Source organism: Pelobates fuscus, chromosome 5 (assembly GCF_036172605.1).
Source record: "Pelobates fuscus isolate aPelFus1 chromosome 5, aPelFus1.pri, whole genome shotgun sequence".
Taxonomy (NCBI): Eukaryota; Metazoa; Chordata; class Amphibia; order Anura; family Pelobatidae; genus Pelobates; species Pelobates fuscus.
In genome coordinates, this window is record NC_086321.1 from 165,232,580 (window position 1) to 165,257,345 (window position 24,766).

A 24,766-nucleotide genomic window follows, 5' to 3' on the forward strand; every position below is an offset into this window, starting at 1 on the left:
GCTGACAAATTAATTTCCAAATTTCACAAACGTTACCCTTCCAAGCCAAGTCAATAGCACCCAGAGGTTGCTCATTAAGGAGGGGATACTGTCATGCCTTAATTATAATATCCTCTTACTTCCTGGTTCCACTGAGCTTAGCCACACCTCTTTATGACACGGTCTCCCTATTTAATCTGACCGCACCAGCTGATCGAGGCTGGATTATTGAACTACGTTCCGTACTCACGAACCAGCTGCAACATCGTTGTGAAAGCCCTCTATTACCGGACCGGACTGGAAGACTTCAAGTTCCCTTCACCTTTCCTCATCCACGACTAAAGCTGAACTCTATCCATACAGGATAAACCGCCTCTGAGGAGATCTCGGGAACCAGTGTTCTATGTGCCGGAAGCTAAGTAAAACCTCTGTGATAAGCGTTGCATCTCAAAGCTGTTATTTCCTGTCTCCAAAGTCCTTCGTTAAAACAAACCCGTTACAGCTAACTTCAACTCATACTTTGTCTCAGTTAGCTGCATCTGTCTTACTTCAGTTAAAGTCTATGGAACAGCTATTGTAACTTCTTATCACCCTATTAATTAATACTACTAAAGGACTCTTTCTGATTCAGTCACCGTTTACTACTTAAAGCTACAGTGCATATAATTGTGGACTTCAGTTATCGTTTACTACTTAAAGCTACAGTGCATATAATTGTGGACTTCAGTTATCGTTTACTACTTAAAGCTACAGTACCTGTAAATTGGAATTAAAGTCAATACCTTTTACTTTTTATAATAAATATTCAAACTATAAGAAATCTGCAGTTGTGTTCCTTCATAACAAATGTTTAGACGTGACACCCCCACGGGCGGGGACAAAGGATAGACTGAAGGGCAGAGTACGAACATTGAGGGACAAACCTCAAGCAGATACACGCACGACGCAAAGTACTAACGCGTTCCACACTCACAAGCTCCAAATACACTAGATCTCACAACTCTAGCAAAACGGGGAACAATCAGTTACGTAAATAAATGGCTAAACTCATCTTCCAGGAGAAATGTCTTTACAAAAGTTAAATTTACTTATGATACTTGGGACCTGCGTGTCCGTCAACATTGTGGGCCTGTGAGCCCATATAACCATTTGCATTAACATAGGGAGAGGGATAATGGGGGGAGGGGAAGAGAAGAGAGGGGAAGAAAGAGAGATGAGGGAAAGGAAAAAAAAAAGAGGGGATAGAAACAGAGAGAAAGGGGGAAAAACTACTCCTGCACAGGTGAATTGGGAGGTATGGGAGAAATTAAGCTTTGATAGAAATGAGAGTCTTGTAGCTGCTCATCCCTGACAAAGGGCGCACTCGCTCATTGCACATATGACCATTACAAATGTTACAAGAACTTCATGAATTAGACTAAGCAAATGTCATGCAAGCTCGGATAAACACTCAATGTTGCTTAACTTTGTTTCCGCACAGGCTGTGCATGTTATATGATATGTATTACGCTGATGGGGACCTGCGAGTACCATGGTCATTGCTCAACCTTGCTATCATGAATAAAAATCGTATTTACAAAAAAATAAAAATAAATGATTGAATGCAACACTCACTTTGAGCCCTGCATACAGTTCATCAGTCAGTCTGTTGCCACTAATTGTACCATAACTACTACAGTATGTAGTCCCCTTTTGAAATTATTCAAACCAACATCTGACCTGGGGCTAGCCAGATCATTTCCACTGCTGACAATGGAGAGCTGGAAGCTCCCAAGCACGTCCTGTAGTGATTATTTTGCATAGACTGTTTGGTTAATTGAAATAGACTGAAAGAAACATTCGCACAGACATGTTTGTAGAAGTGCTCTGTATGAACTGAATACAGAGAAGAAAGTAAATGAAAAGTTGGAAATATAGAAAACAAAATCTTTATTTATCTTGATATACAACATTTACAAAAACGGGTGATTTCCCACTATTTTTTATGAATAATTTATAGGAGAGCATCAAATATACTACATATGAAACACATACTGTAAATATACTGTAAATGCATGAGACAAGGACAAAATGCATTTTATTAACTATAAGCACCATAACTAGGGGAGCTCTCTACTGCTCACGCCTGGAAAGAGAGCGGGTCCTCCCTTTTTACAGGAAGGACAGCCTGGTATGAATACATCTATTATGTGAGGCCAGCCCACTGAGGGCAGATCTTGCAGTGAGTACTATTTCATTGCTCCTTGTTGGGTCCTAGTACTCTGAACAGAGATTGAGCACATTGTATGATGCACAAGCATTGTGTTGGTTGTGGACAGTTCCCTGGTGTCCCACCTTTGGGGACTAATAGTACACAAATGTGGAGATTCTGCACTACTGATGTGCAGTGTAGATGCAAGCTCCCAAGGCTACCCTCCAATGTAATTTTTTTTTTTTTTTTTAAAGCATAGCTGCAAAATCACATAGTTTGCAAATGGATAGTTCTTCCCCACAAAATTGGAGCAATGTTTTTACACACACAGTGTTTTTGTCAACCCTTAAATGTTGAATAATTGCAAAAACTGCCCCTAGGTGGAGTCAGTCAATTAAATATAAAAGTTGAATCTTTATGTAATCCAATATACAAAAAAAGGACATAACATACAAAAAATAACACAATTGTAAAATGACAAAATAAATAATAAATTTACCTTAATTAAAAAAAAAAAAATAGCCTCTCATACTCAGAATAATCATGAATCGGGGTTTTGGTGTTTTTCATATGTTATGTCCTTTCTTGTTTATTAGATCCCATGAGGAGTTTACTTTTACATGTAATTGACTGACACCACCTAGGGGGTCTTTGCACTGATAGATGTAATCCACTGGTGTTACCTGAAACAAAGGATTTACAAACATACAGTGTTTGCCAAAACATTGCTTAGTCTATTTTCATGGTCAAATAAATCTTAATTTGCAAACTACGTGGTGTTGCGACCCTGCATTCTCTATTCTTATACTTTTTGTGACTGGAACTGAGTCAGGACAGTGGGACAGGACCCTAAAATCAGGGCTGTCTAGTCAGAATTAGGATGGTTGGGAGGCATGCATTTGGTTCATCTATGTCTTACTTACCGACATCTCATAGAAAATAACATAATGAGACAGAATTTATTAATGTTGACCTTTTTGTATCCAGTATATAGTTAGGTGTTAGGTAGCAAAACTCAGTTTTTTATATCTATGTTCTCCTATTTTTACATGAATTGTGTTAAATAATTTCATTAAATGAGTATTTTTCTGCTTGTTTGCATCTTAAATGACTCATGGTCATTTGCAAATGGCCAATGCTAATTACAATTTTTTTTTAAATATTACTTTTTTAATAGCCATTTTTGCATCTTTGTTTCTGAGACTATAAATAAGGGGGTTCGCTATTGGAGTTACTATGATGTATATCATTGATAAAAATTTATTTAATTCAAAAGATGTGCTTGCCCTGGGACGAACATACACAAATGCTAAAGCTCCATAAAATATAAGAACAACAATGAGGTGAGAAGCACAGGTAGAAAAAGCTTTCTGCCTTCCAAGTGAGGAAGAAATTGATAAAATTGTGATAATGATTCGGATGTAGGTGACCAATGTTATTGAGAATGAAAATAATACAATGGCAAATGCAGTGAAAAAGTTCAATGTCTCAATGTCATATGTATTTTGGCATGCAAGCTTCAAGAGAGGGGAAAGGTCACAGAAAAAATGCTGAATGTTTCTGCCACAAAACTTTAGTTTCGATATTAAAAAAACAGGGAATAGGTTAAGTACGAACCCTCCTGTCCAACTCGCCAAAACCAGGTAAACACATATTGAGTGGCTCATTATATGAATGTAGTGAAGCGGATTACAAATTGCAATGTAGCGATCATAAGACATAGCTGTTAAAAGAAAACACTCAGTGGCCCCCAAAGAGAAGAAGAAATAGAACTGAATAAGGCAATTATTAAATGTAATTGAAAGGCTCCTTCCAATTACAAGAGCTAAAAGTTTGGGAATTGTGACGGAAGTGTATAATATTTCAATGAAGGATAAGTTGCTGATAAAAAAATACATTGGGCTGGAAAGACAGGAGTCTGTCCTCACTATTATTATAATAATGATATTTCCAGTTAAAGTTAACATGTACATAATCAAGAAAACAAAAAACACAGTCCAGTGCCAGGGCACAAATGTAGGGAAACCAATTAAAAGGAATTCTGTAATGTTGTTGTGTGTTCTGTCTTCCATCCTGCCAAAACATAAAATTATGATTATTTTATTAACAGTGATATCACAGAAACACATGTACCACCATCCCAGGTATCCATGGTCAACTCTGACTTTTAGGAAAATTAGGATGAGATTAGATTTTCTTGTGTATTTGAACTTGGTAGTCTTTAATGCTACAGACATAACAAATAGGAAGCACAAGAAAATCGCAAGGAAATAGTAATACTATTTACACAAAGAATTGGCTGACAGATTGGAGAAATACTTTAAAAAAAAAAAAAAATTGGATTTTGCCTTTTAAAGAAGTGCAGCCAAATAGGAGGTGTGTTGTGCCATTATTGACAAAAAAAAACCTCCAAAGTGAGTATGTTACTTAACATAGTTACATAGTTACATAGTTGGAAAGAGACATGCATCCATCAAGTTCAGCCTTCGCTTCCAAGTTTGCAAAACAATTTGGAAAAACTTCCTTCTTGACCCCATTATGGCAGGCAGATACCTCCTTGGATGAAAAAGTTATTACCCCACTAAAAAAAAAAATATTTCCCTGTATATTTTGATTTTGCGAGTATTTTGCCCAATTACTGTTTAAACATCTATGTAAACCCTGATAAAATCACTTCTCCAGGCAGAGAATTCAAATTCCTTATTGTTCTTACTGTAAAAAAAACCTTATCTTTTGCCTTAGACTAAATCTCCTTTCTTCCAGTCTCAATGCATCCTATGTATAGGCCTGCTTAGGAACAGATTTCCAGACAATGATTTGACTATCATATCCCCTCTGAGGCACAGTTTAAAAAAAAAAACTAAAAAAAAACTAAAGAGATTTAAATGTGTTAACCATTCTTTATAACTAAAATTCTCAGTTTCTTTGATCAATTTTGTAACCCACCCCTTAACTTTTTCTAGTGACATAATATTCTTTTTTATAACAGGTGCTCAAAATTGCACAGCATATTCAAGATGTGGCCGGGGGGGAAGGAGAGTAGGTCCCCCCCCCTTCAATCACTATTGTGGCCAGAAAGAGTCCCTGTGGGTTTTAAAATTCGCCTGCCTATTGAAGTCTATGGCGGTTCGCCCGGTTCGTTCCGGTTCGCGAACATTTGCGGAAATTCGCGTTCGCGGTTCGCGAACCGAAAATGTTATGTTTGCGACATCACTATATCTGACATAATTGAGCTATATATCTTCCAATATGCATCTAACCTCCATCACTTGACCTATTGAAAATGTAAATAAAAGGCTTGGCAGCCTTGCACAAACAGTTCAAGAATTATATATTAAACATATTTTTCATCAAATTCATCATATTATTCTTCCAATCCAGAATTCAACATCAGGTTCCTATAATGTTGCAAGTTCAAGAAACTATAGTCTCTGAGCCTGAATACAAATATACCACACACTGGTCTGAATGCACTAAAAAAAAAAAAAAAGGATTTTCTTAATCCAATTTACAAAAAAAAAAAACTGTCTAAATCAAAATCACTGAATCAAACTTGTTGGAATGGACAGCGGCTAGGCACAGCAGGAACCTAAACACCAGTCTCACACTAGAATCAATTAAAGTATTATGAAATAGAAATGCACATTGTACAAATCGAATTATATTTTCTATTTGTATCACTTATTTACCTCTCACTCTGTGTTGGCTGTTAATCTTTAAGACATGTCACTGTTCGAAAATAGACCTAAATGTGGGAAAATTGTTGACATTTTATTTAATGATGAAGAAATTAATATAAACAAAGATCAGAAGACAAAAAACAAATTACACAAATGTAATATTATGTTGGAAAATTGCTAAGAAAAGAGATCAGGATCAAATGGGAAATAGCTACTAAGCAAATGATCATACTCACGGTTCTGAGATTCTCAAAAATTCTTTCCTCTTCATAATGAGTTGACAGAAATTTTAGAAAATGCTTCTTTTGATCTGATGGAGTTGATTATCAGGAGACATAAAAACACTTTGGATCAAATGGACAATAAAATCAATTAATTGCATATTTATTTATTTTTTTTAATGAATAATTTGTCTTCTGATGGCTACACCACCATAACGGAAGTAATGAATTTGCAAAAAATGGAAAGAAATAATTGAAACAAAAAATAAACAATGTTTAAGGGATAAAAATGATTTTGTCAAAAAGAGAGTAAAAGCTTACCCAAGAGAGAATTAGAAATCCATAAACACTTCACAAATCTCTTAAAATATCTGGGAAATGAACATAACTTATCTAAGTAAATACACAGACAGAGCACAACACAACATCTACTCTATATAAAAGGACACTAAGACAGATGTCTATAGAAACACACCACCAAGAAAAACTAATAAGGAGCCACAGTAAAACTTCACATATATCAAGAGAAAGGAACACTAAAATGAGGGGGAAACACACCACCTCAAAAAGAATAGTTAGAAGAAAAGAGTATACATTGAGAGAAAGAAAGGAATAAACCATCAAGACAAGAGGATCCACATAAGATTCGTAGGACAACGGAAGATGATAAAAAAAAATTCATACAACAGATTCTCCCATCTTAGGAGAACACCAAGACATGAGGATTTTTGGGATACACATGTCAAAGAGAAACACAGCAGAGCTCCAACATCTTCAACATCCCCAAACTGCAGGGTTACAGCTGCAGGGTTAACCCTAGATGAACCTGGCACTCAGACCATTTCATTGAGCTAAAGTGGTCTGGGTGCCTATAGTGGTCCTTTAATACATTCCTAAAACAGATAGATCTTATAGGAATAAATAAACAGATACTTATTAAAACACATTCAATGGTATAACATTGTTACAAATAAAATGTTACTAATAACTTCAGTGCTTTTGCCAGGCATGTATATTACACTGACGGTCAATAGGTATTATTGATTTATTGGGATCATTGCAAAATATAGTGAGAACAGTATGACTCAGCAGTCACTTTCACTTTATGTTCTACATCTGCACATATTTTTAAGGCATTACATCAGAAGCTGTTGATTCCCCATTTTCCCTTTCTGAGTTCTTGTGGGCAACAATAGAAGAGGTTTGGTATAACCTAAATATTATTATGCTGAGATTTGAACCTTTCCTAAATGATGCTCTATGCTATGGGAGTCTGTTTCATAATTTTACATGAAACCTTTTTTTTTTTTGTCTTATCATCATTTTTCATCCTTTACCACCCTTTCTTTTTACAAGGGTAAGTGTATATTTATAGCTCTCCACTGGACTTACTTATAGTGCATTTGTTCCACTTGGTTTACTTTGTTTTATTGCACAGCAAACACTGGCCTGAACGCACTCACAAAAAGGATTTTCTTAATATATATAATATAACAGTTAATAAAATAAAAAAGACCTGTCAAAATCAATGAATCAAAATTGGAATTGCAGTGTCTAGGTACAGCAGTAACCAATACACCAGTATCAATTAAACTATTATTCAACCGACCTGCACATTCTCTTTTGGAAAAATCAAATTTTGAAATTCAGAAGCATATGAAATTACCGAAAACAAAAGTTTTCTGAACAAATTACACTTATTTTAAGAAGGTTAGCATATTAGGGACTATATCTATTAAACAACTAAAACAGCAAAATTAAGAAAGGGGCTACTTAGTATTCTTACGTGGGCTCGCCATAATTAAAGGTATCAAATTAGATAAATTAGGTATTTTTGCTCTTTCGGCTGTCTAGTAGATAGCTCCCCTAATTTTATACTCTGATTTGTGGTTCCCTTACTCAGGAAACCAAATTAGGGTATAGTTTAGTAGATAGACCTAATTTAGTACCTTGACGTTGGGTTCCAATAGTTAGAATACCAAATAAGATCGCCGTTTAGCAGGCAACTCCCTAATTTGGTAAATTTATGTGGAATTGTCTATTTAAGGATACCAAATAAGAGTGATGTTTAGTAGATTTAAAAAAACAGCACAGGTTTATGCTGTTGTGCAGAATGTGCAAAGTGCCACCCTTGGTGACTTTGAAAACACTACAGGCATAGTAGCACTTCTCACACCCTGCAAATCAGTTTACTTACCACACAGCCTGTTTTTTTTTATATGTGCAAGTCTACCTTATCTTCTTTACTACTCAGTTTATGTTTTTAAATCGTATCAGTTTAACATGTGCTAACTACAGTGAGGGAAAAAAAGTATTTGATCCCCTGCTGATTTTGAACGTTTGCTCACTGACAAAGAAATGATCAGTCAATAATTTTAATGGTGGGTATATTTTAGCAGTGAGATACAGAATTCCCCCAAAAAATAATCCAGAAAAACGCATGTCAAAAAAGTTATAAATAGATTTGCATGTCAATGAGTGACATAAGTATTTGATCCCCTATCATTTCAGCAAGATTTCTGGCTCTTATGTGTCTTTTATTCAAGTAAAGAGCTGAGATTAGGAGCATTCTCTTAAAGGGAATGCTCCTAATCTCAGCTTGTTACCTGTAAAAAAAGACACCTGTCCACTGAAGCAATCAATCAGATTCCAAACTCTCCACCATGGCCAAGACCAAAGAGCTGGCCAAGGATGTCAGGGACAAGATTGTTGACCTACACAAGGCCCAAATGGGCTACAAGACCATCGCCAAGCAGCTTGGTGAGAAGGTGACAACAGTAGGTGAGATTATTCGCAAATGGAAGAAGCAGAAAAATAACTGGTGCTCCATGGAAGATCTCACCTCGTGGAGCTTCAATGATCATGAGAATGGTTCTGCCCAGAACTACACAGGAGGATCTTGTTAATGATCTCAAGGCAGCGGGGACCATAGTCACCAAGAAAATAATTGGTAACACACTATGTCATGAAGGCACATGTACAGGCCCATCTGAAGTTTGCCAAAGAACATCTGAATGATTCAGAGGAGAACTGGGTGAACGTGTTGTGCTCAGATGAGATAAAAATCGAGCACTTTGGCATCAACTCAACTCGCCGTGTTTAACGGAGGATGAATGCTGCCTATGACCCAAAGAACACCATCCCCACCGTTAAACATGGAGGTGGAAACATTATGCTTTGGGGATGTTTTTCTACCAAGGGGACAGGACAACTGCACTGCATCAGAGTGACGATGGGCGGGGCCATGTAAAGTCAAATCTTGGGTGAGAACCTCCTTCCGTCAGCCAGTGCATTGAAAATGGGTCATGGATGGGTATTCCAGCATGGCAATGACCCAAAACACAGAGCCAAGGCAACAAAGGAGTGGCTCAAGAAGAAGCACATTAAGGCATTGGAGTGCCATAGTCAGTCTGCAGACCTTAAGTCCATAGAAAATCTGTGAAAAGAGTTGAAGGTTTGAGTTGCCAAACGTCAGCCTTGAAACCTTAATGACTTGGAGAGGATCTGTAAAGAGGAGTGGGACAAAATCCTTCCTGAGATGTGTGTAAACCTGGTGACCAACTACAAGAAACGTCTGACCTCTGTGATTGTCAACAAGGGTTTTGCCACCAACTACTTTGTAGTTGAAGGGGTCAAATACTTATTTCAATTGTTGACATGCAAATCAATTTATAACTTTATTTTGGATTTTTTTTTGTTATACTGTCTCTCACTCACCTACCATTAAAATTATAAACTGATAATTTATTTTTCAGTGGGCAAATGTTCAAAGTCAGCAAAAGATCAAATACCTTTTTCCCTCACTGTATGTATACATAGTGCAGTTTTCTTCAACATATTCTGTTTATTATAGCTTGTATTTTTGTTGATATGTTTTGGTCAGCGTGTAACACTGCAAATACACTGCAAAAATAAAGAGTTACAAATAGAATGATCTAAGTTGGATGGCCTGAAATTATAAGAAAAGTTGCTTCTGTGTACTACATCCTTAAACTAAACTTGACCAAAACTGAAATTCTGGTCTTTCCTCCCTCAAGTGTTGTTACTCCTGTGTCTGTCTGTCTCCAAGTCAACGGTGCTTGAGCTCAATTTAAAATTCTGGTTCTTTATTTCAAATCTCTACATAATGCTGCTCCCACCTATCTATCCTCCCTTATACACAAGTATGTCCCGTCTAGGCCCTTACGACCTGCTGAAGACTAACGTCTATCTTCTGTCCGTACTTCAGCCTCTTATGCTCGCCTTCAAGATTTCTCGAGGGCTGCACCGTTCCCTCCTCCGTTAGATGCTCACCCAGTCTCCACTCCTTCAGAAAATCATTGAAAACCCACTTCTTCATAAAAGCATATCAATTAAACTGTTAATAGCTCCCAACTGATTCCTCTTCTGCAACTGTTACTAGTCTAATACTATCCGTACCTTTTTGTGTCATTTTACCCCACTCCCTCTAGCATTTAAGCTCATTAAGCAGGGCCCTCAACCCATCTGTTCCTGTGTGTCCAACTTGTCTGGTTACAACTACATGTCTGTTCGTCCACCCATTGTAAAGCGCTGCGGAATTTGACGGCGCTATATAAATATCATAATAATAATAATAATAATACATCACTAATTTAATTTGAGCTGCTTGATCTAAAAAGTGGTCGAAAGTACCAAAAGTGGGGCAATCACTCTGGAAACTAGTGGAACCAGCAATTATATTGCATTAGTGACTTGTTGCCTTTTACATTTTTGCACCACTTTCTAGAACAGAGGTCTTTTATAAGTCTCCCCCACAGATTTGTATTCTGTCACTTACAAATAGATTGCTATGAAAGAATTAACATGCACATTCTTTTTATTTGTCTCTCAAATGGTGGAGAAGTGTTAACATACTAGAAAACACAAAAATTATATAGCACTTTTTTTTTAGGTTGGAATTTAGTTAACGTATAGACATGGCACACTCGTTCACACAGTAAAATTGGGTAACAGGAGGTACGAGTTAAGAAACACACCTAGGGAAAGGACGAGGCTAACAAATGCAAAGAATAACGTATATTGAAAACAAAAATGAGATGAGTTAAGACACAAACATATAATTCCACCATATTTTACTTCAGCTGTTTTATCCTGATTAAAAATACCGGTACAAGCTCTATGCTGATGCCTCTCCTTGATACCCTTCTCTACAAACAAACAGGCTATAGTTACTGCTCAATAGTTCTTCATCCTGCAATTTTCAAAAAGACCCATACAGGCCCAGAGGAACTCTATTACTGGTATGTGCACCATTGTTCAATTTATGTTAAGGTAAGGAGAAATTATTTGCAAAGTAAATATTATATGAAAAAAAAAAAATATTTTTTATAGATTGTATTAAGAGGGCATTATGGGAAACAGCGCAAATAAAGGGGTTTTGGAGACAGAATAATAAACCTCAAGATCAAAGGTTGAATGATCTATCCATTTTTACATAACCCCAGGATGACATCTTCCAATATACTCTTTGCTTGTCAGCATTTTGTACTACCTATTTTTCTTAGGGATAGGGTCAAGGTTAGGTTTAGGGTTCTATTAAACATATGCCAGGACTGAAAATATATGTTCCAGGTGTCTAGGTCTTTATATTTAAATTGTGGGGATAATAGCTTATTGATTCAAGGATATATCTGACAGCCATTCTGGGGTCAAGAAGGAATTCAATCCTAGTTTGTTACAAAATTGTAAAAGCTTCAAACTTTGTTTTTGTTTTTTGTTTTTGCCTTCTTTTGATCAACAGCAAAAAACAGATGTGAGAAAGGTTGAACTTGGACAGGTGTCTCTTTCAGAGACAACTGTCCATCAAGTAACTATGTAACTATATAACAATTTCATCCAAAAATACATAAATAGCCAGTCAATGTTAAATCATATGTTAATGTTGGTGTTCCGGTTTCATGCAATAAATCCCCAAGTGTTTAATTTATTTTCTCAAAACCCAAATGAATATTAGATTTGAACATCTAATATTAGATTAGAAATGCAGACTTCATTTCCTTTTTCTAAACTGCAAAATAAGTGACATTCATTATAAAAGCAAAAATGCAGTTAGGTAAGTAAACTGTACTGTAGTTTGGGCATTGTGTATGCCAGATGATAAATAGGTTTGTAAATGCCTTCCTCTCATAGCTAGGTAGGACACAAATGTGATGCACATAAAATCTTTGTATTTATCTGCTACCTAGGGAATGGATTCCACGTAAAAAAATATATAATATATCCAACAATTAATACGTGATTTTGTTTGCAGAATAAGATGATCTTTCATGTTAAGCATTGGTAAAAAAACCCTCTATAGGATTGTTGGCACCAATATATTTTACACGTCAACAATATGAAAATCAGCAAAATTGAGCATATTGGTAAAATAACTATTTTTTATTACTAGCAAATGAATAAAATTGCATCAGGACTGAGACCCAGTCAGATGTTTTAGCACGTAAGAAATGATCATGTTTTATCCATACCAGTTTATATATGACAGTTAGTCTTGTCATTAATATAAATAGTTACATTTACTATGAAGCAGCAGTTAGTAAATCTAGCTTTACTATCACTTACGTAATATAATAGACAAAGTATTTACCTAGAATAATGATGTCTGACGATACACAGTTTCTATTTCAGAAAGCTACATAATATCTGGTGTCTCAATAGCAAAATATTTTAAAGTGAAATACATCTCTAGTTATGTACAGTGTTAAACTGGATATAAATAGTAGCGAGCAGAGGCTGCATTATGAATACATCCAATCAGTGCAATACTATCCTCTGGACATTCTTATATTCCCTTCTTACTTATTCTAAAGGGAGAGCATTTTTCATCAACATTTAGGATCTATTAATGCCGTAAATCTTAATGATGTTTAATGTTAATTTTCATATTGTTTACTTGTAGGGTTCCAACACCTACCCGTATAAAATAAACCAAATTATCACTCAAGAAATATACCCCACCCCAAAAATGAAAAATTCACCGTTTCACTACAAATGTATTTTTAAATAAATGTAACACTTATAACACTCATTTGAACTCCTTATGGACAGAGGTAATTGTACAAGTTCTGATCAAAACAAAACCTGGAATTTGAGCTTTATGTCTGTTTATTTATTACTGGTATTTATAAAGCCCCAACATATCCCGCGGCACTGTACAATTAGGGGAGAACGTACAATATACACGGACAAGTAAAAAAGGTAGAGAGGGCCCTGCCCGTAAGATAAGATCTAGCCATTGAAGCTCTTTTATAATTTACCTCTTTCATATTAAGTGAACCCACACATATAATTTTGTTCAGAAGAAACTGGGCTTTAAATTGCCATTATATATTAATATATGAAGCATAATAAGATATATACAAGTGTATATTTGATATATATTCTATTATATATTAGTATAAGATATATATTCATGGTGTGAATAGGTGTTTCCCCAACACCTGCACAGTGAGAATTAGACGTGTGGATTCATCGATAAAATGAGTACCATCAATTGGGTAATAATAACATCTATTACTATTCAGGATTGTGTTTGTGCCCATCGCATTTAAAATGACTGAGCAAGCAACGGTTCTGCATTAAATTTTGCATCAAGTATGAACATTTCTCCAAGGAAACTATTCAGATGACTGAGAAGGCTTTTGGAGACAATGCAATGAATGCAGTGCAAATAAAAGTGTAGCACAAATGCTTTAAAGATGGTTGATGGGGTGGGGCCGGGCGGCCATGCCAGCAGGCTGTAAGACACTGGGGCTCCTGAGGGAAAAAACTAATTTTGGGCAAATACCCACCTTACTGTTCTTGTACCACCCTGGGGGCCCATGGCAGGAGACTCTGTAGTGTCCCTGTGCAGCTGGAGCTGGTTCCGGGTCCTGGTGAGAGACTCTGGAGTCTGAAGACTGGGGCCCATCTGGGAGGAGAGTGGGGCAGACGGCCGCTGCCTCGCTGTCCATCCCGATTACAGCGAACAACCACTTGCCTGACACCTTCTTGGTCCCGTTACCTCCCCTTTGGACCGGTGGGGGTCATACCGGTCCCCACCAGGCAAGCTACCATCTGCACACCTACTCTGGGCGACGCAAAGTTGAAGGTGGAAGGCTCCCACGCGGTTACGCCAAAATGGCTGACAGCGGCGATGCAGCTCCACTGGCCAAGATGGTATACACTGAAGCTGAAGCAGTAATGGGGTCCCACGCGGCCCGCTGGACATGGCGGGAGGTCCTTGGGGGCTCTGGTTCCCCTACAGAACAACCCTAGAACACGCTCGATGACGGGCGGGAACCAACACAGCCTGCATTTCCCACACCTGCCTACAACACAGCGGTAACTTCTGAAGAAACCTGAGCCATTGACCAATAATGGGAGAACACAAGGAGGAACCATCTGAAGCACCGATCTAAAGTACCAAGTTCAACCTCACCCAGTAACCAAGAAGCTTGTGGAAGGAGGGTGGCGATCGCTGCGCTTTATGGCGGGACTTGGGGGTACTCCACATGGACTCTCATCACACCTAGGCAGGGACCGTATTCCCATGGCCTGCTGCTGTCTGCGCTATCGGAGCTGGTGGTGACCCCAGCCTTTTAACGTTAAGAAACACATACCGTACTGTATGCCACAGATAGCCTCACTGCAGATTGTTGTAGCTGGAACTGTGGATTGGCATACAAGGTCTTTGTTTATTAGAATACATATAGTGCTGTTTGAATTAAGTTCCATGCTTATAGACAGAGACAGCCCTGTAAATGATGATCTGCCTGGTGGCACCTAGCTTTAAAGATAATCTTTGTTAGAGATATTACAATCTAATACCATTCATGCCACTACACTGCCTGAAAGTATAAAATGTGCTATGCCCAAATAAGCTAAATAACTTAAGTTCAGTTAACTGTTGAAGGGCATGCTGGCAATAGCGGTTGAATCTTAAATACAAAAATGTGCGATTACTCTAGCCACTGCTTAACCTTTATATATGTTGATATACGCTGTTGTGGCACTTGTGGATATTTTGTACCTACCTGCACAACAAAAATAATAAATATTTTAAAAAAAGATGGTTGATAACCTGTTGATAGTTTTGGCTCCCTGCGACTTATGGTTTTTCCCAAAACTAAAATCACTTTTAAAGGGTAGAGATTTCAGACTATTGATGAGATTCAGGTAAATATGTTGAGGCAGCTGATGGTGATTCCAACAAAGGAAGTGTTTTGAACAGTGGAAGACATGCTGGTAGAGCTGTGTAAGGTGCCTACTTTGAAGAGGACTGAGATGTCATTATCCAATGTACAATGTTTCTTGTAGCTTCAATAAAGGTTACTTTTATTTATTTTTTTCATATTACATGGTTGGATATTTTCCAGACAGATTTTGTATAATATATATACACATATATACATGTGTGTTTGTGTAATATATATATATATATATATATATATATATATATATTTACACACTTGTGGTGGAACCGCTGCCTGTTCGTGGGTTTTACCTCTCCTTTACATGTGTTCCCCCTGTATGTTTGCTTATTGTGCCTGCTCCCTGTTCAGGAGTGTTTCCATGAAAGGAATTAATTTACCTCCTGAACGGGGACCACCCCAATCCCTCATTTAGAATGTTAGGTTAGAACATTCCCAACTCGCAACCTAAGTGTCAAAATCGCAAACCGCAAGGGAAAAAAAGTAATGAGTGCTTCCCTGGGTGGCCGCCGTTCGTATAGACAAACGCCACCAGGGGAAGCATTTGTGGATTATTTCACGGCTCGTTAGTTTCCTTCCCGGTGCCCCATTAGAACATTCACACCAATTAATCAGAACATTTGCACTCGCAACATAGGTGTAAAACCGCAAGGGAAGTAATTAATGAGTCAGGGGGAGCATTCATACCCCAAAAGGAGACGCTTCCCGGTACAAGCTCTATGCTGATGCCTCTCCTTGATACCCTTCTCTACAGAAGGGTATCACACCAGGACCTCGCGAACAGAGAATAGTCAATCGAGGGACCGTTGAGAGGGTCCCTGAGATTGGTGTGGGCATTTCTGGGGCACTGGCGAGTTTGGCGGGTTCTCATGAGCCCGAGGGACAAAGAGACCAGACCTTTTTCTGCAGGCAGGCTTTCCTGTGCCTGAGAGACAAAGGACGGTCCCTTTTTCCCATGCCTAGACTCCTAGGCACAGAGTCTCCTGGGAAAAAAAGTCCTTGCGGCTGGTGTGGGAAACCCTGCACTTTTAGTGGCAGGCTTTGGGGACAAAGGGAACAGAGTCCCTTCCCACGCTAGGGACCCAGGGAGGGGGAGGATCTCGGAAGGTGACCTTGTATGTTCTGTGTGATATGCCCCTTGCATGGGGTTATGCATAAAAGTCGTGTGTGGTCAATAAAATTGTGTTGTACCTCCAGGACTGTGTGTCGTCCAGTTACTGTGGGGGATGAAAATGGGTCTACTTATGCCCTAACTGGTTCCTGGCTGGCTGAAGGAAGGGAATTAGTGGAGTTAACCAGTTGGGCTACCCTAGGTGCGCTACAACACACATATATAGTGGTTATCATAAATTCCATTTAAATACAAAGTATAAAAATATATCATTATCAAATCAAATATAATTACTAATATTAGACATGTGCACCAGTGAAAATTTTGTTTTGTACGAATTAATTAAAAATTTAATTTGTCCATTCCAAATTTCGCCTGTAAAACATTTGTTTTTCGGCCGAAATTCGGTAAAAAATAATTTGTTTTCGCCCATTAGGACGAAAATAACACTGCACATGCGCCCCCAAAAAAAGCAAGAAGGGAGCCAGCAGTGCTACCAGCTCCCTTCTTGTAATAAATATTAAAAATTCCTACCCCCCCTGCATTAAAACCTATGGGGGTCATTATGACCCCCACATTAATAAAAGGGAGGTTAAATCCTCCCGCACGCCAGTGACTGCTCGCTGTCATTTAAAACTACTAGCTATTGTTGCCCAGTCGCTAGTGCAGTAAGGGGGGACCTAGCACAGGTGGGGAACCCAAATAACTAAAATAAGGGGACCTACTGTCTCGCCCCTGGCCCCCACCCATTAGCGGTGGATTGGGGTCTCTAGTGAACATAGGAGGGGGAGAGGACCTATTACTATTATTATTATTATTTTATTATTTATACAGCGCCAACAAATTCCGTAGCGCTGTACAATGGGTGGACTAACAGACACATAATTGAGATCAGACCACTAGACGTACAGGAACAGAGGGGATTGAGGGCCCTGCTCGATGAGCTTACATGCTAGAGGGAGTGGGGTATAGTGACACAAAGGGTTAAAGTAGGGGAATTAAATAGTTTGTTATAGAAGGGTTTATTGAGTGCTTGGTAGGTCATTTTTGACAGTTGCAGGAAAGGAGTCATGGGGTGGGGGATGAGTAACCTGCTGACAGTTTAATTGATACGCTTTAATGAAGAAGTGAGTTAAGATTTTTTGAAGGAGTGGAGGCTGGGTGAAAGTCTGATTGAGGAGGGAAGGGAGTTCCACAGAATAGGTGCAGCCCTGGAGAAGTCTTGAAGGCGAGCATCAGAGGTCGGGATCCAGGCAGAGGATAGGCGTAGGTCTTGGGCTGAGCGCAGGGGTCTCGACGGGACATACTTGTGTATGTATTGTCCCATGAGTGGCAGGTGGGGGCCCTCACATACTAGGGGGGACCTACTGCCTCCCTGGCCCCCACCCATCAGCGGCGAGTGGGGACCTTAGTAAAAAAATAGGGGGGGAAGGACCTATTGTTGTCGTCCACCGGCCCCCACCCATCCTTTGAAGGATTGGGGGTTACTTTTATATTTATCCCCCACCCGCCGACAATAGGTGCAAAAAAAAAAATCCCAACGCTAAAAATATAATACACCTTTACCCAGCGAGGGCACCATGCGGACTGAGCTCTGCAGGGCGGGGAAAGGCTTATAAGAGTGCTCTGATAGGTAACTCTTGTGCCTTGCCTGGTTACTTGCAAGGCTCAAGAATTACCTATCAGAGCACTATTACTCCCCCCTATTTTCCCTAGGGCACCCACCCGCCGCTCATGAGTTAGGGCCAAATAGGACAATAGGTCCTCCCCCCTATTTTCACTAGGGCCCCCACCCACCGGTCATGGGTTGGGGCCAGGGTGGGGACAATATGTCTTCCCCCCTATTTTCACTAGGGCATCCACCCATGAGCAGCGGGTGGAGGCCCTAGTGAAAATAGGGGGGGGAGACATATTGTCCTCACCCTGACCCCCACCCATGAGCGGCGGGTAGGGGCCCTAGTGAAAATAGGGCCTCATGGGTGGAGGCTGGGGGAGGCAGTAGGTCCCCCCGTATTGTATCTTAGGGCCCCCACTCGCCGAGGGGGGACACTAGGATTATTTTTAAAGGTGGGTAATTTAAAGGTTCCCTACTAAGGGGCACTTTATTAGAATGTTGGGGGGTCTTTTTTTACAACAGTGAGCAGCCACTGGCTGCTCACTGTTTAGTAGACATGCCCCTACAGTGCTGTGGGGGTTAATTCTCATGAAGCACGGAGTCTATTAAACTAAAGAACTGAAACGAAAAGGTAGTGCATTCGGCATTTGCCCATGCGTTTCGTATATAATTTGTATGTTATAGTAAACTAATACAAAAAAGTCAGATAATGAATGCACGTCTAAGTAATATACAAATAGAATTACAGGCTAATTTGGTTGCTATGAGGTTGTGTATTTTAAGCATTCAGTTAGACTGTTTGCTTCTTTGTGCCCCTCCCACAACTTCAGGCCCTGCCTTCCATATATATATATATATATATATATATATATATATATATATATATATGTGTGTTTTTTTGTTTTTTTATTGAGATCAGCAGCATTGACATAGCATTTACCAAAAACAAATTTCAGTTACATACATAGTGACACTAGTTATAGTGAAGCATTGCATTAATGATGTGTCCACAGATCAGATCGAGTAAGTGAACATTATGATATCATTCATTGTACCATATTCACATTACTAAAATAGTCATTGTATACGTGTCGCTGCTGCTGGTTTTGTTTAACATAGATACAGAAAACAAAAGGGTACAGGGGATAGGCTCATTTACAGTCACTTGAATTTGGCATTTTAGTAATCGGTATTGGGAAAAAGGGGTTTTGCTCCATTTAGAGTTTCGTTTTTTTGGGCAATCTCCCTCCACCGCCAAACCCAGTAGATCGAATTCCCCGGGCTCAGCCTCATCTTCCCCACTGACCACTCGGCCTGTGTTCTTGTCAGCCAGCTCTGCCATACCAAGGCATGTTTGGCTGTGTTACCCCTAATTCGAAAAGCCATCTGTATGAGTATGTAATGCTCAGGTCGTAAAGGGATAGTGAGGGTGGTTATGCTATGGATGTGTTTCCAGAATCATGCTGTAGCTGTGCATTCCCAAAACGTATGGTACATTGTCCCTTCTGCATCTTCGCACCTCCAGCATTGTGGAGAGTCTAGCAGAATGAACATTTGTAATACCCTTTTTCATTCCCATTGTTTGGCTGTCCATACTCCTCGTTCGTTTACCGAACCCCCATATGTGTGGTCCATGGGTTCACATCTTTTAACAACCGACCACCCCTGACTGTTAACCGCAAATTGCTTGTTAAAGAAAGTGTTTCCCCTGTGTGGCCTGCCGTTCGTATTACCGAACGGACGTGTGCAAACAAACGGCGGCCATTATGTCTTTTGAACGGGGGCAGCGGAACATGATCGATGACAACCTGGAAGTAATTTTGGCTTCTCTACCCCATGAACACCCGGTAAACTGATACCGCTGCCCATCCAACTTCCCGTACTAGTAGAAGAACGGCGTTCGGGTGACCTAAACTATTGAAGAGGGGGAACATTCATATGCTAGCAGCCAGGGGGAGCCTTCATCAGCATGGACCCCCGAAAGAAACGTACATTTCTCTGGAACTGTTTTGGGGCTTTACCTCATGGCCAACCGGTCAAAACTTCACTCAAATGGTGTTCCCGAACCTCTGAACGGATCTGAGTGATATTTTGACAAAGTGGGTGCTCAGACCCTGTTTGTATCAGCACACCGCTTTATGTGCCATCCATTGCGTTGGCAGGGAAGTGGGGCAACTGGCGTGTGTCTCGTAGTAAGAGGCTTTAAGGCGAGTGAGATTGTCTAAGTCGTCTAGCAGTGAAGTATGTTATCAGTACTGCTCGCGAAAATCTGGCAACCGGGGGCACAGCCCTACACAATAACATCTTGCTTTGAGGGAGTGTAGCGGTGATAGAGACTGCCACTTTGGGGCAGTTGGGAGCAAAACCAAAAGGGAGTTTTACAGAGAACAAAAACATAAGAGGGGAACCAAGGTATATACAGGTTGCCCTGACAAGTAGGGGCTGAAAATATAGTTGAGATGCGAATCCACGCATCATGTGCAAGTTCACAGTATGCTCAACTGAGGGGGGGGGTTCCGAACTGTCAGACCAAGAGCTGTCAACTCTTTGACCTTATCATAGAACTAGTAGCTTCGGAAGCCAAAACTTGGGTGATTGTTAGTTACATTCAAGCTATGGCATTAGCTAACTTTTTTTTATTTTTATATTTTTTATAGTTTGGTTAACTGTTTAACATGGTCGCCTATAGTGTGTGGCCATGCCTCGACTTCATGGGGGTATATTATTCCCTCTACAACAGTGCCTATTGGACCCTATGCAAAGTATAATATATGACCTTAGGATGCAAAACATAAACATATATTGGAAAACACATCAGCCATTAAACTAGAATCAGTGAAAGGATATCGCTTCTCCCTGTAGAATACGTGTTTGCTTTTGCAATCGAGTCAATGTTCTTGTAAGTTGTTATTTGCTTGTAGATGCCATTTGCTATTTGCATGGGACTCTCCTTGGCAACCTTGTGATCTGTGGTGCTGGTTCTGTGGAGCGGTATAGTTCCCATTCTGTAAGCAGCTTCAGGCCGTCCTCCGGCTCATTCACCATGGGGTTTCTACCATTCTGCCAGATTAAGATCTTCATGGGGTAACCCCACCGGTATTGTGTAGAGTGGTTTCTGAGGGTCTTGGTGACTATGACATTTTTTTCCACCTCCCCATAGTGAGGGCTGAGAGATCTGCAAACAATTGGACATCCTGGTAAGTTTCTGGCAGTTTCTGCAACTTTCTGCAACTTTCTCGCAGCCCCTAGTAGAGCATCTTTGACTTTGAAGTAGTTGAATTTCACCACTGCATCTCTTGGGGTGTCGGCTGTGAAACGCTGGGATCATGGGAGTTGATAGCCAGTCCCCTTCCTTAATGGTAGATATTAAACGGAGAACCACTAAGGTGGGGAGTAGGGGGGGAGTAGAGGGGAAGGACCACTAAGTGGTGTTGGGAGGAGCACTAAGGGGGGGAAGGACCCCCAAGGAGGTGGGGTGATAAGAGAGGGATGAGAGGGAGGACCACTAAGGGGGGCAGAGGGAGGACTACTAAGGGGTTGGGGGAGGAGGACCACTAAGAGAGGGGGAGAGGGAGGATCACGTAGGGGGAAAGGGGGGAGTGAGAGGACCACCATGGGGAGACAAGGGGCCAAGGGAGAGCACTAAGGGACAAGAGGGGAAGGGAGAGCACTAAGGGACAGGAGGGGAGAACACCGAGGGACAGGGGGGAAGGGGAGATCACTAAATGACAGGAGGGGAGAGCACTATAAAAAATGTAAATAAAAAGCTGCTCCCCTCTCAATCCCTATCTACCACACAAACCCTCTCTTGTACACCACACACATACACAATGCATCCTTACACATACACAGAAACACACAATGCATCCCTACACCCACACATACACACACACAGAACAATACAATGCATCTCTACTCACACACAGACACACCGAAATACACAATGCATCCCTTACGCATGCACACACATGCACACACACGCACACACACGCACACACACACACACACATACACCGAAACACACAATGCATCCCTTACATGCACACACACACACACTGCTTCTCTTACACACACAGAAACAAAATGCATCTCTTACACACACTCAATGCACCCCTTACAGACACACACAGCATTAAATTACATACACAGAAACACACCATGCATCCCTTACACACACACACACAGAAACATACAATGCATTCCTTACACACAAACATACACTGCATCCCCTATGCACACACTACATCCCTTATACAAATTGGTAACCTACACACTACATTCCATAAGAACACACACACATTACAATAACACGTAACACATCCCCTACACACATACACTCCACTCCCTGTGAGAGAACTCATGGGTGGGCTTTGTAGGCATACTCACGGTCAGGCCCTGGGGGGCCCAGACCTTGAGCTGTGTAAGGGGCCCAAAAAAATTGAGTCTCCAGAGAGCCTCTTCTACACCAGACCTGTGGAGCCAGAATGCAGCCTGAGCCCATCATCATTCTCTTGTCCTCATCTGGTGGTAAGTAGACAATCCAGTATATCATTAGTGGCACTAATCTCTAATTTACCTCACATTAAAGGGCCACTATAGTCACCAGAAGCTTAATGCAGTGGTTTTGGTGTCTATAGCCTGAGCTTGCAGGCTTTTTAATGTAAACACACTGGCTTTTCAGATAAAAGACACTTTGGGCAGAACTGGCATTGGCCCATATTGCAGAGGATATGGGTGGGGCATTGTGATGTCACGTGGTGGGCAGGACATATGGGGTGCGGCAAATCCTTGCACCGGCCCTGGCAGTATGAGATTGGAAAACACGGTCTGTTTGTTGAACTGTTATGCTTGTTAAAATGTATTTATATTTATTTTATTCTGTTTCTTAAATGTACTTGAGGGTGAAGATTTTAGTTTTTGTAAACTAATGCTACCATACTTAGTGATAAAATTGATAATTGGATAATTGTCTGATTACATGTCATATTCAGTTGTTAATTGCTTAAATATATGTTACAAGGAACTATAACATTTGTGACAAAATTTTAACTTTTGATGATCAGTTTGTATGCTTTAGTTTAGTTTATAACCACACATTAACTAACCTATGCACAAATTAAAATTGAGTATAAATCAACATTTCTGTTGGGGTCTTTTCATCTGATAACTCTTGTATCACTGCTCCTGAGGAACAAAAGTGCAAATAAAAAGGGAATTTTTACATGAACTAATTAAAATTCAGGAAAACACTGACACCTAGTGGATTTTTGTCATATTACATTCAAGCACCAATATCCCTATGGCAGACTAAGTTTATCTGAATGACCTGTAATGACTGTAATGACCTAGATGGTCAGTACATTTTAAATTGGCATTTCCATCCAGTCTACAATACCAGCCTCTTTTTTTATGTTGTAGTCTAATATATACGCAAGTTTATTTCATTTAAGTGTATCATAACTAAGAAAAGGAATTATTGGTAATTATTAAAATGCCTACATAAACATAAAAAGCCCCTGCATATCACAAGGCTTTTCAGAATCTGTCATGAGAGCTGGTCTTATTAGGACGTGAGTTGGACAAACATAACACACTGTCCTTTATAACAGACTGCTGAGCATTCCAAAATAGGTATATTGTAATTGTTCTATTTCAATTATTAGCTTTCTACTATAGAAATGTAAACCATGATATCCAAACTACAACTCACAGGAACGTAAGTCAAAACATCAAGTAAAGGAGTATTTTGTAGTAAAAAGGGAAATGTTGCAGTTTTGAAGGAAGGAGAACTCAATTTTGCATTTATTTTTGTTATTGTAATTCGGCACAGATTACTGTGATAAATTCTGGTGTTGTCATTGATAGAGGCATAAATCGTGCCACTTTAGTATAGCTTAGCAAAAAGGGATAGAAGAGGGAGAAACTTGTTTGCTATAATGTTATATCTGATACTAGGGTTTCTGGATTGGTTAAGCTTCAAAGCCCTTTCCCCCTTTGCAGGTTTTAGCCTAAATGATGTTAACAAGACTGCAGTTTATGTCACACTTCATGATCATGATGCCAACCCTATCTTTAGAACATAGGTTGATTATTCTGATTGCACCAAAATACATCATATTATTACATTTCAAAAAAAATATGCTGGTGTTTATTAGGAATCAGGTGATTGAATGTTTGCTCAAATAACACCAAATTGTAAATTGCAATGAAACCCCTCCAATCCATTATTGTCTTTCTGTGCATTGAGGAATTATGTATTGCCACAAACTGTTTGATAGTACACTGGGGTCATCACATATTATTTGCATTATGTATAAATAAATTGTTGAGGTTATGACTGAGATCACTATAGTAATATATATAAAAATAGATTTTCTTATCTCTCCTGGGAGATATATATTCCTCATTCTCGGGGTCCTCTACCAGAGGTGTGGAAGTTTGAGGTTGTGTGCAGTAGCTGTTCCTAGAACTACATTCTTCTTGACAGTGATCTCAGATGTCCCATGTGGAAGCCCTTCCCCCAGCTTGGGGTTCATAGTGCTTCTATCACAACTGGGACTGCTACCGCCTTGATATTTGTTCACCTTCTCTTGTTCCTTCTTCCTGATGTTATAGTAACTGGGTATTGCCACATCCACCACCACTGCAGTCTTCTGTTCCTTGTCTATCACCACAATGTCAGGTTGATTGACCATTACTTTCTTGTCTGTCTGGATCTGGACATCCCACAGGATCTTAGCCCTGTCATACTCAACTA

At 39.7% G+C, this 24,766-nt stretch overlaps 1 protein-coding gene across 1 annotated transcript; it reads right to left on the reverse strand.

The window, feature by feature from the left end:
• Positions 1 to 3,312: 3,312 nt before the first annotated feature.
• LOC134612065 (olfactory receptor 6B9-like) lies at positions 3,313 to 4,242 on the reverse strand. Its single transcript, XM_063456445.1, has one exon. It carries the CDS (start codon positions 4,240 to 4,242, stop codon positions 3,313 to 3,315), a length of 930 nt encoding a protein of 309 aa, XP_063312515.1.
• Positions 4,243 to 24,766: the final 20,524 nt, after the last annotated feature.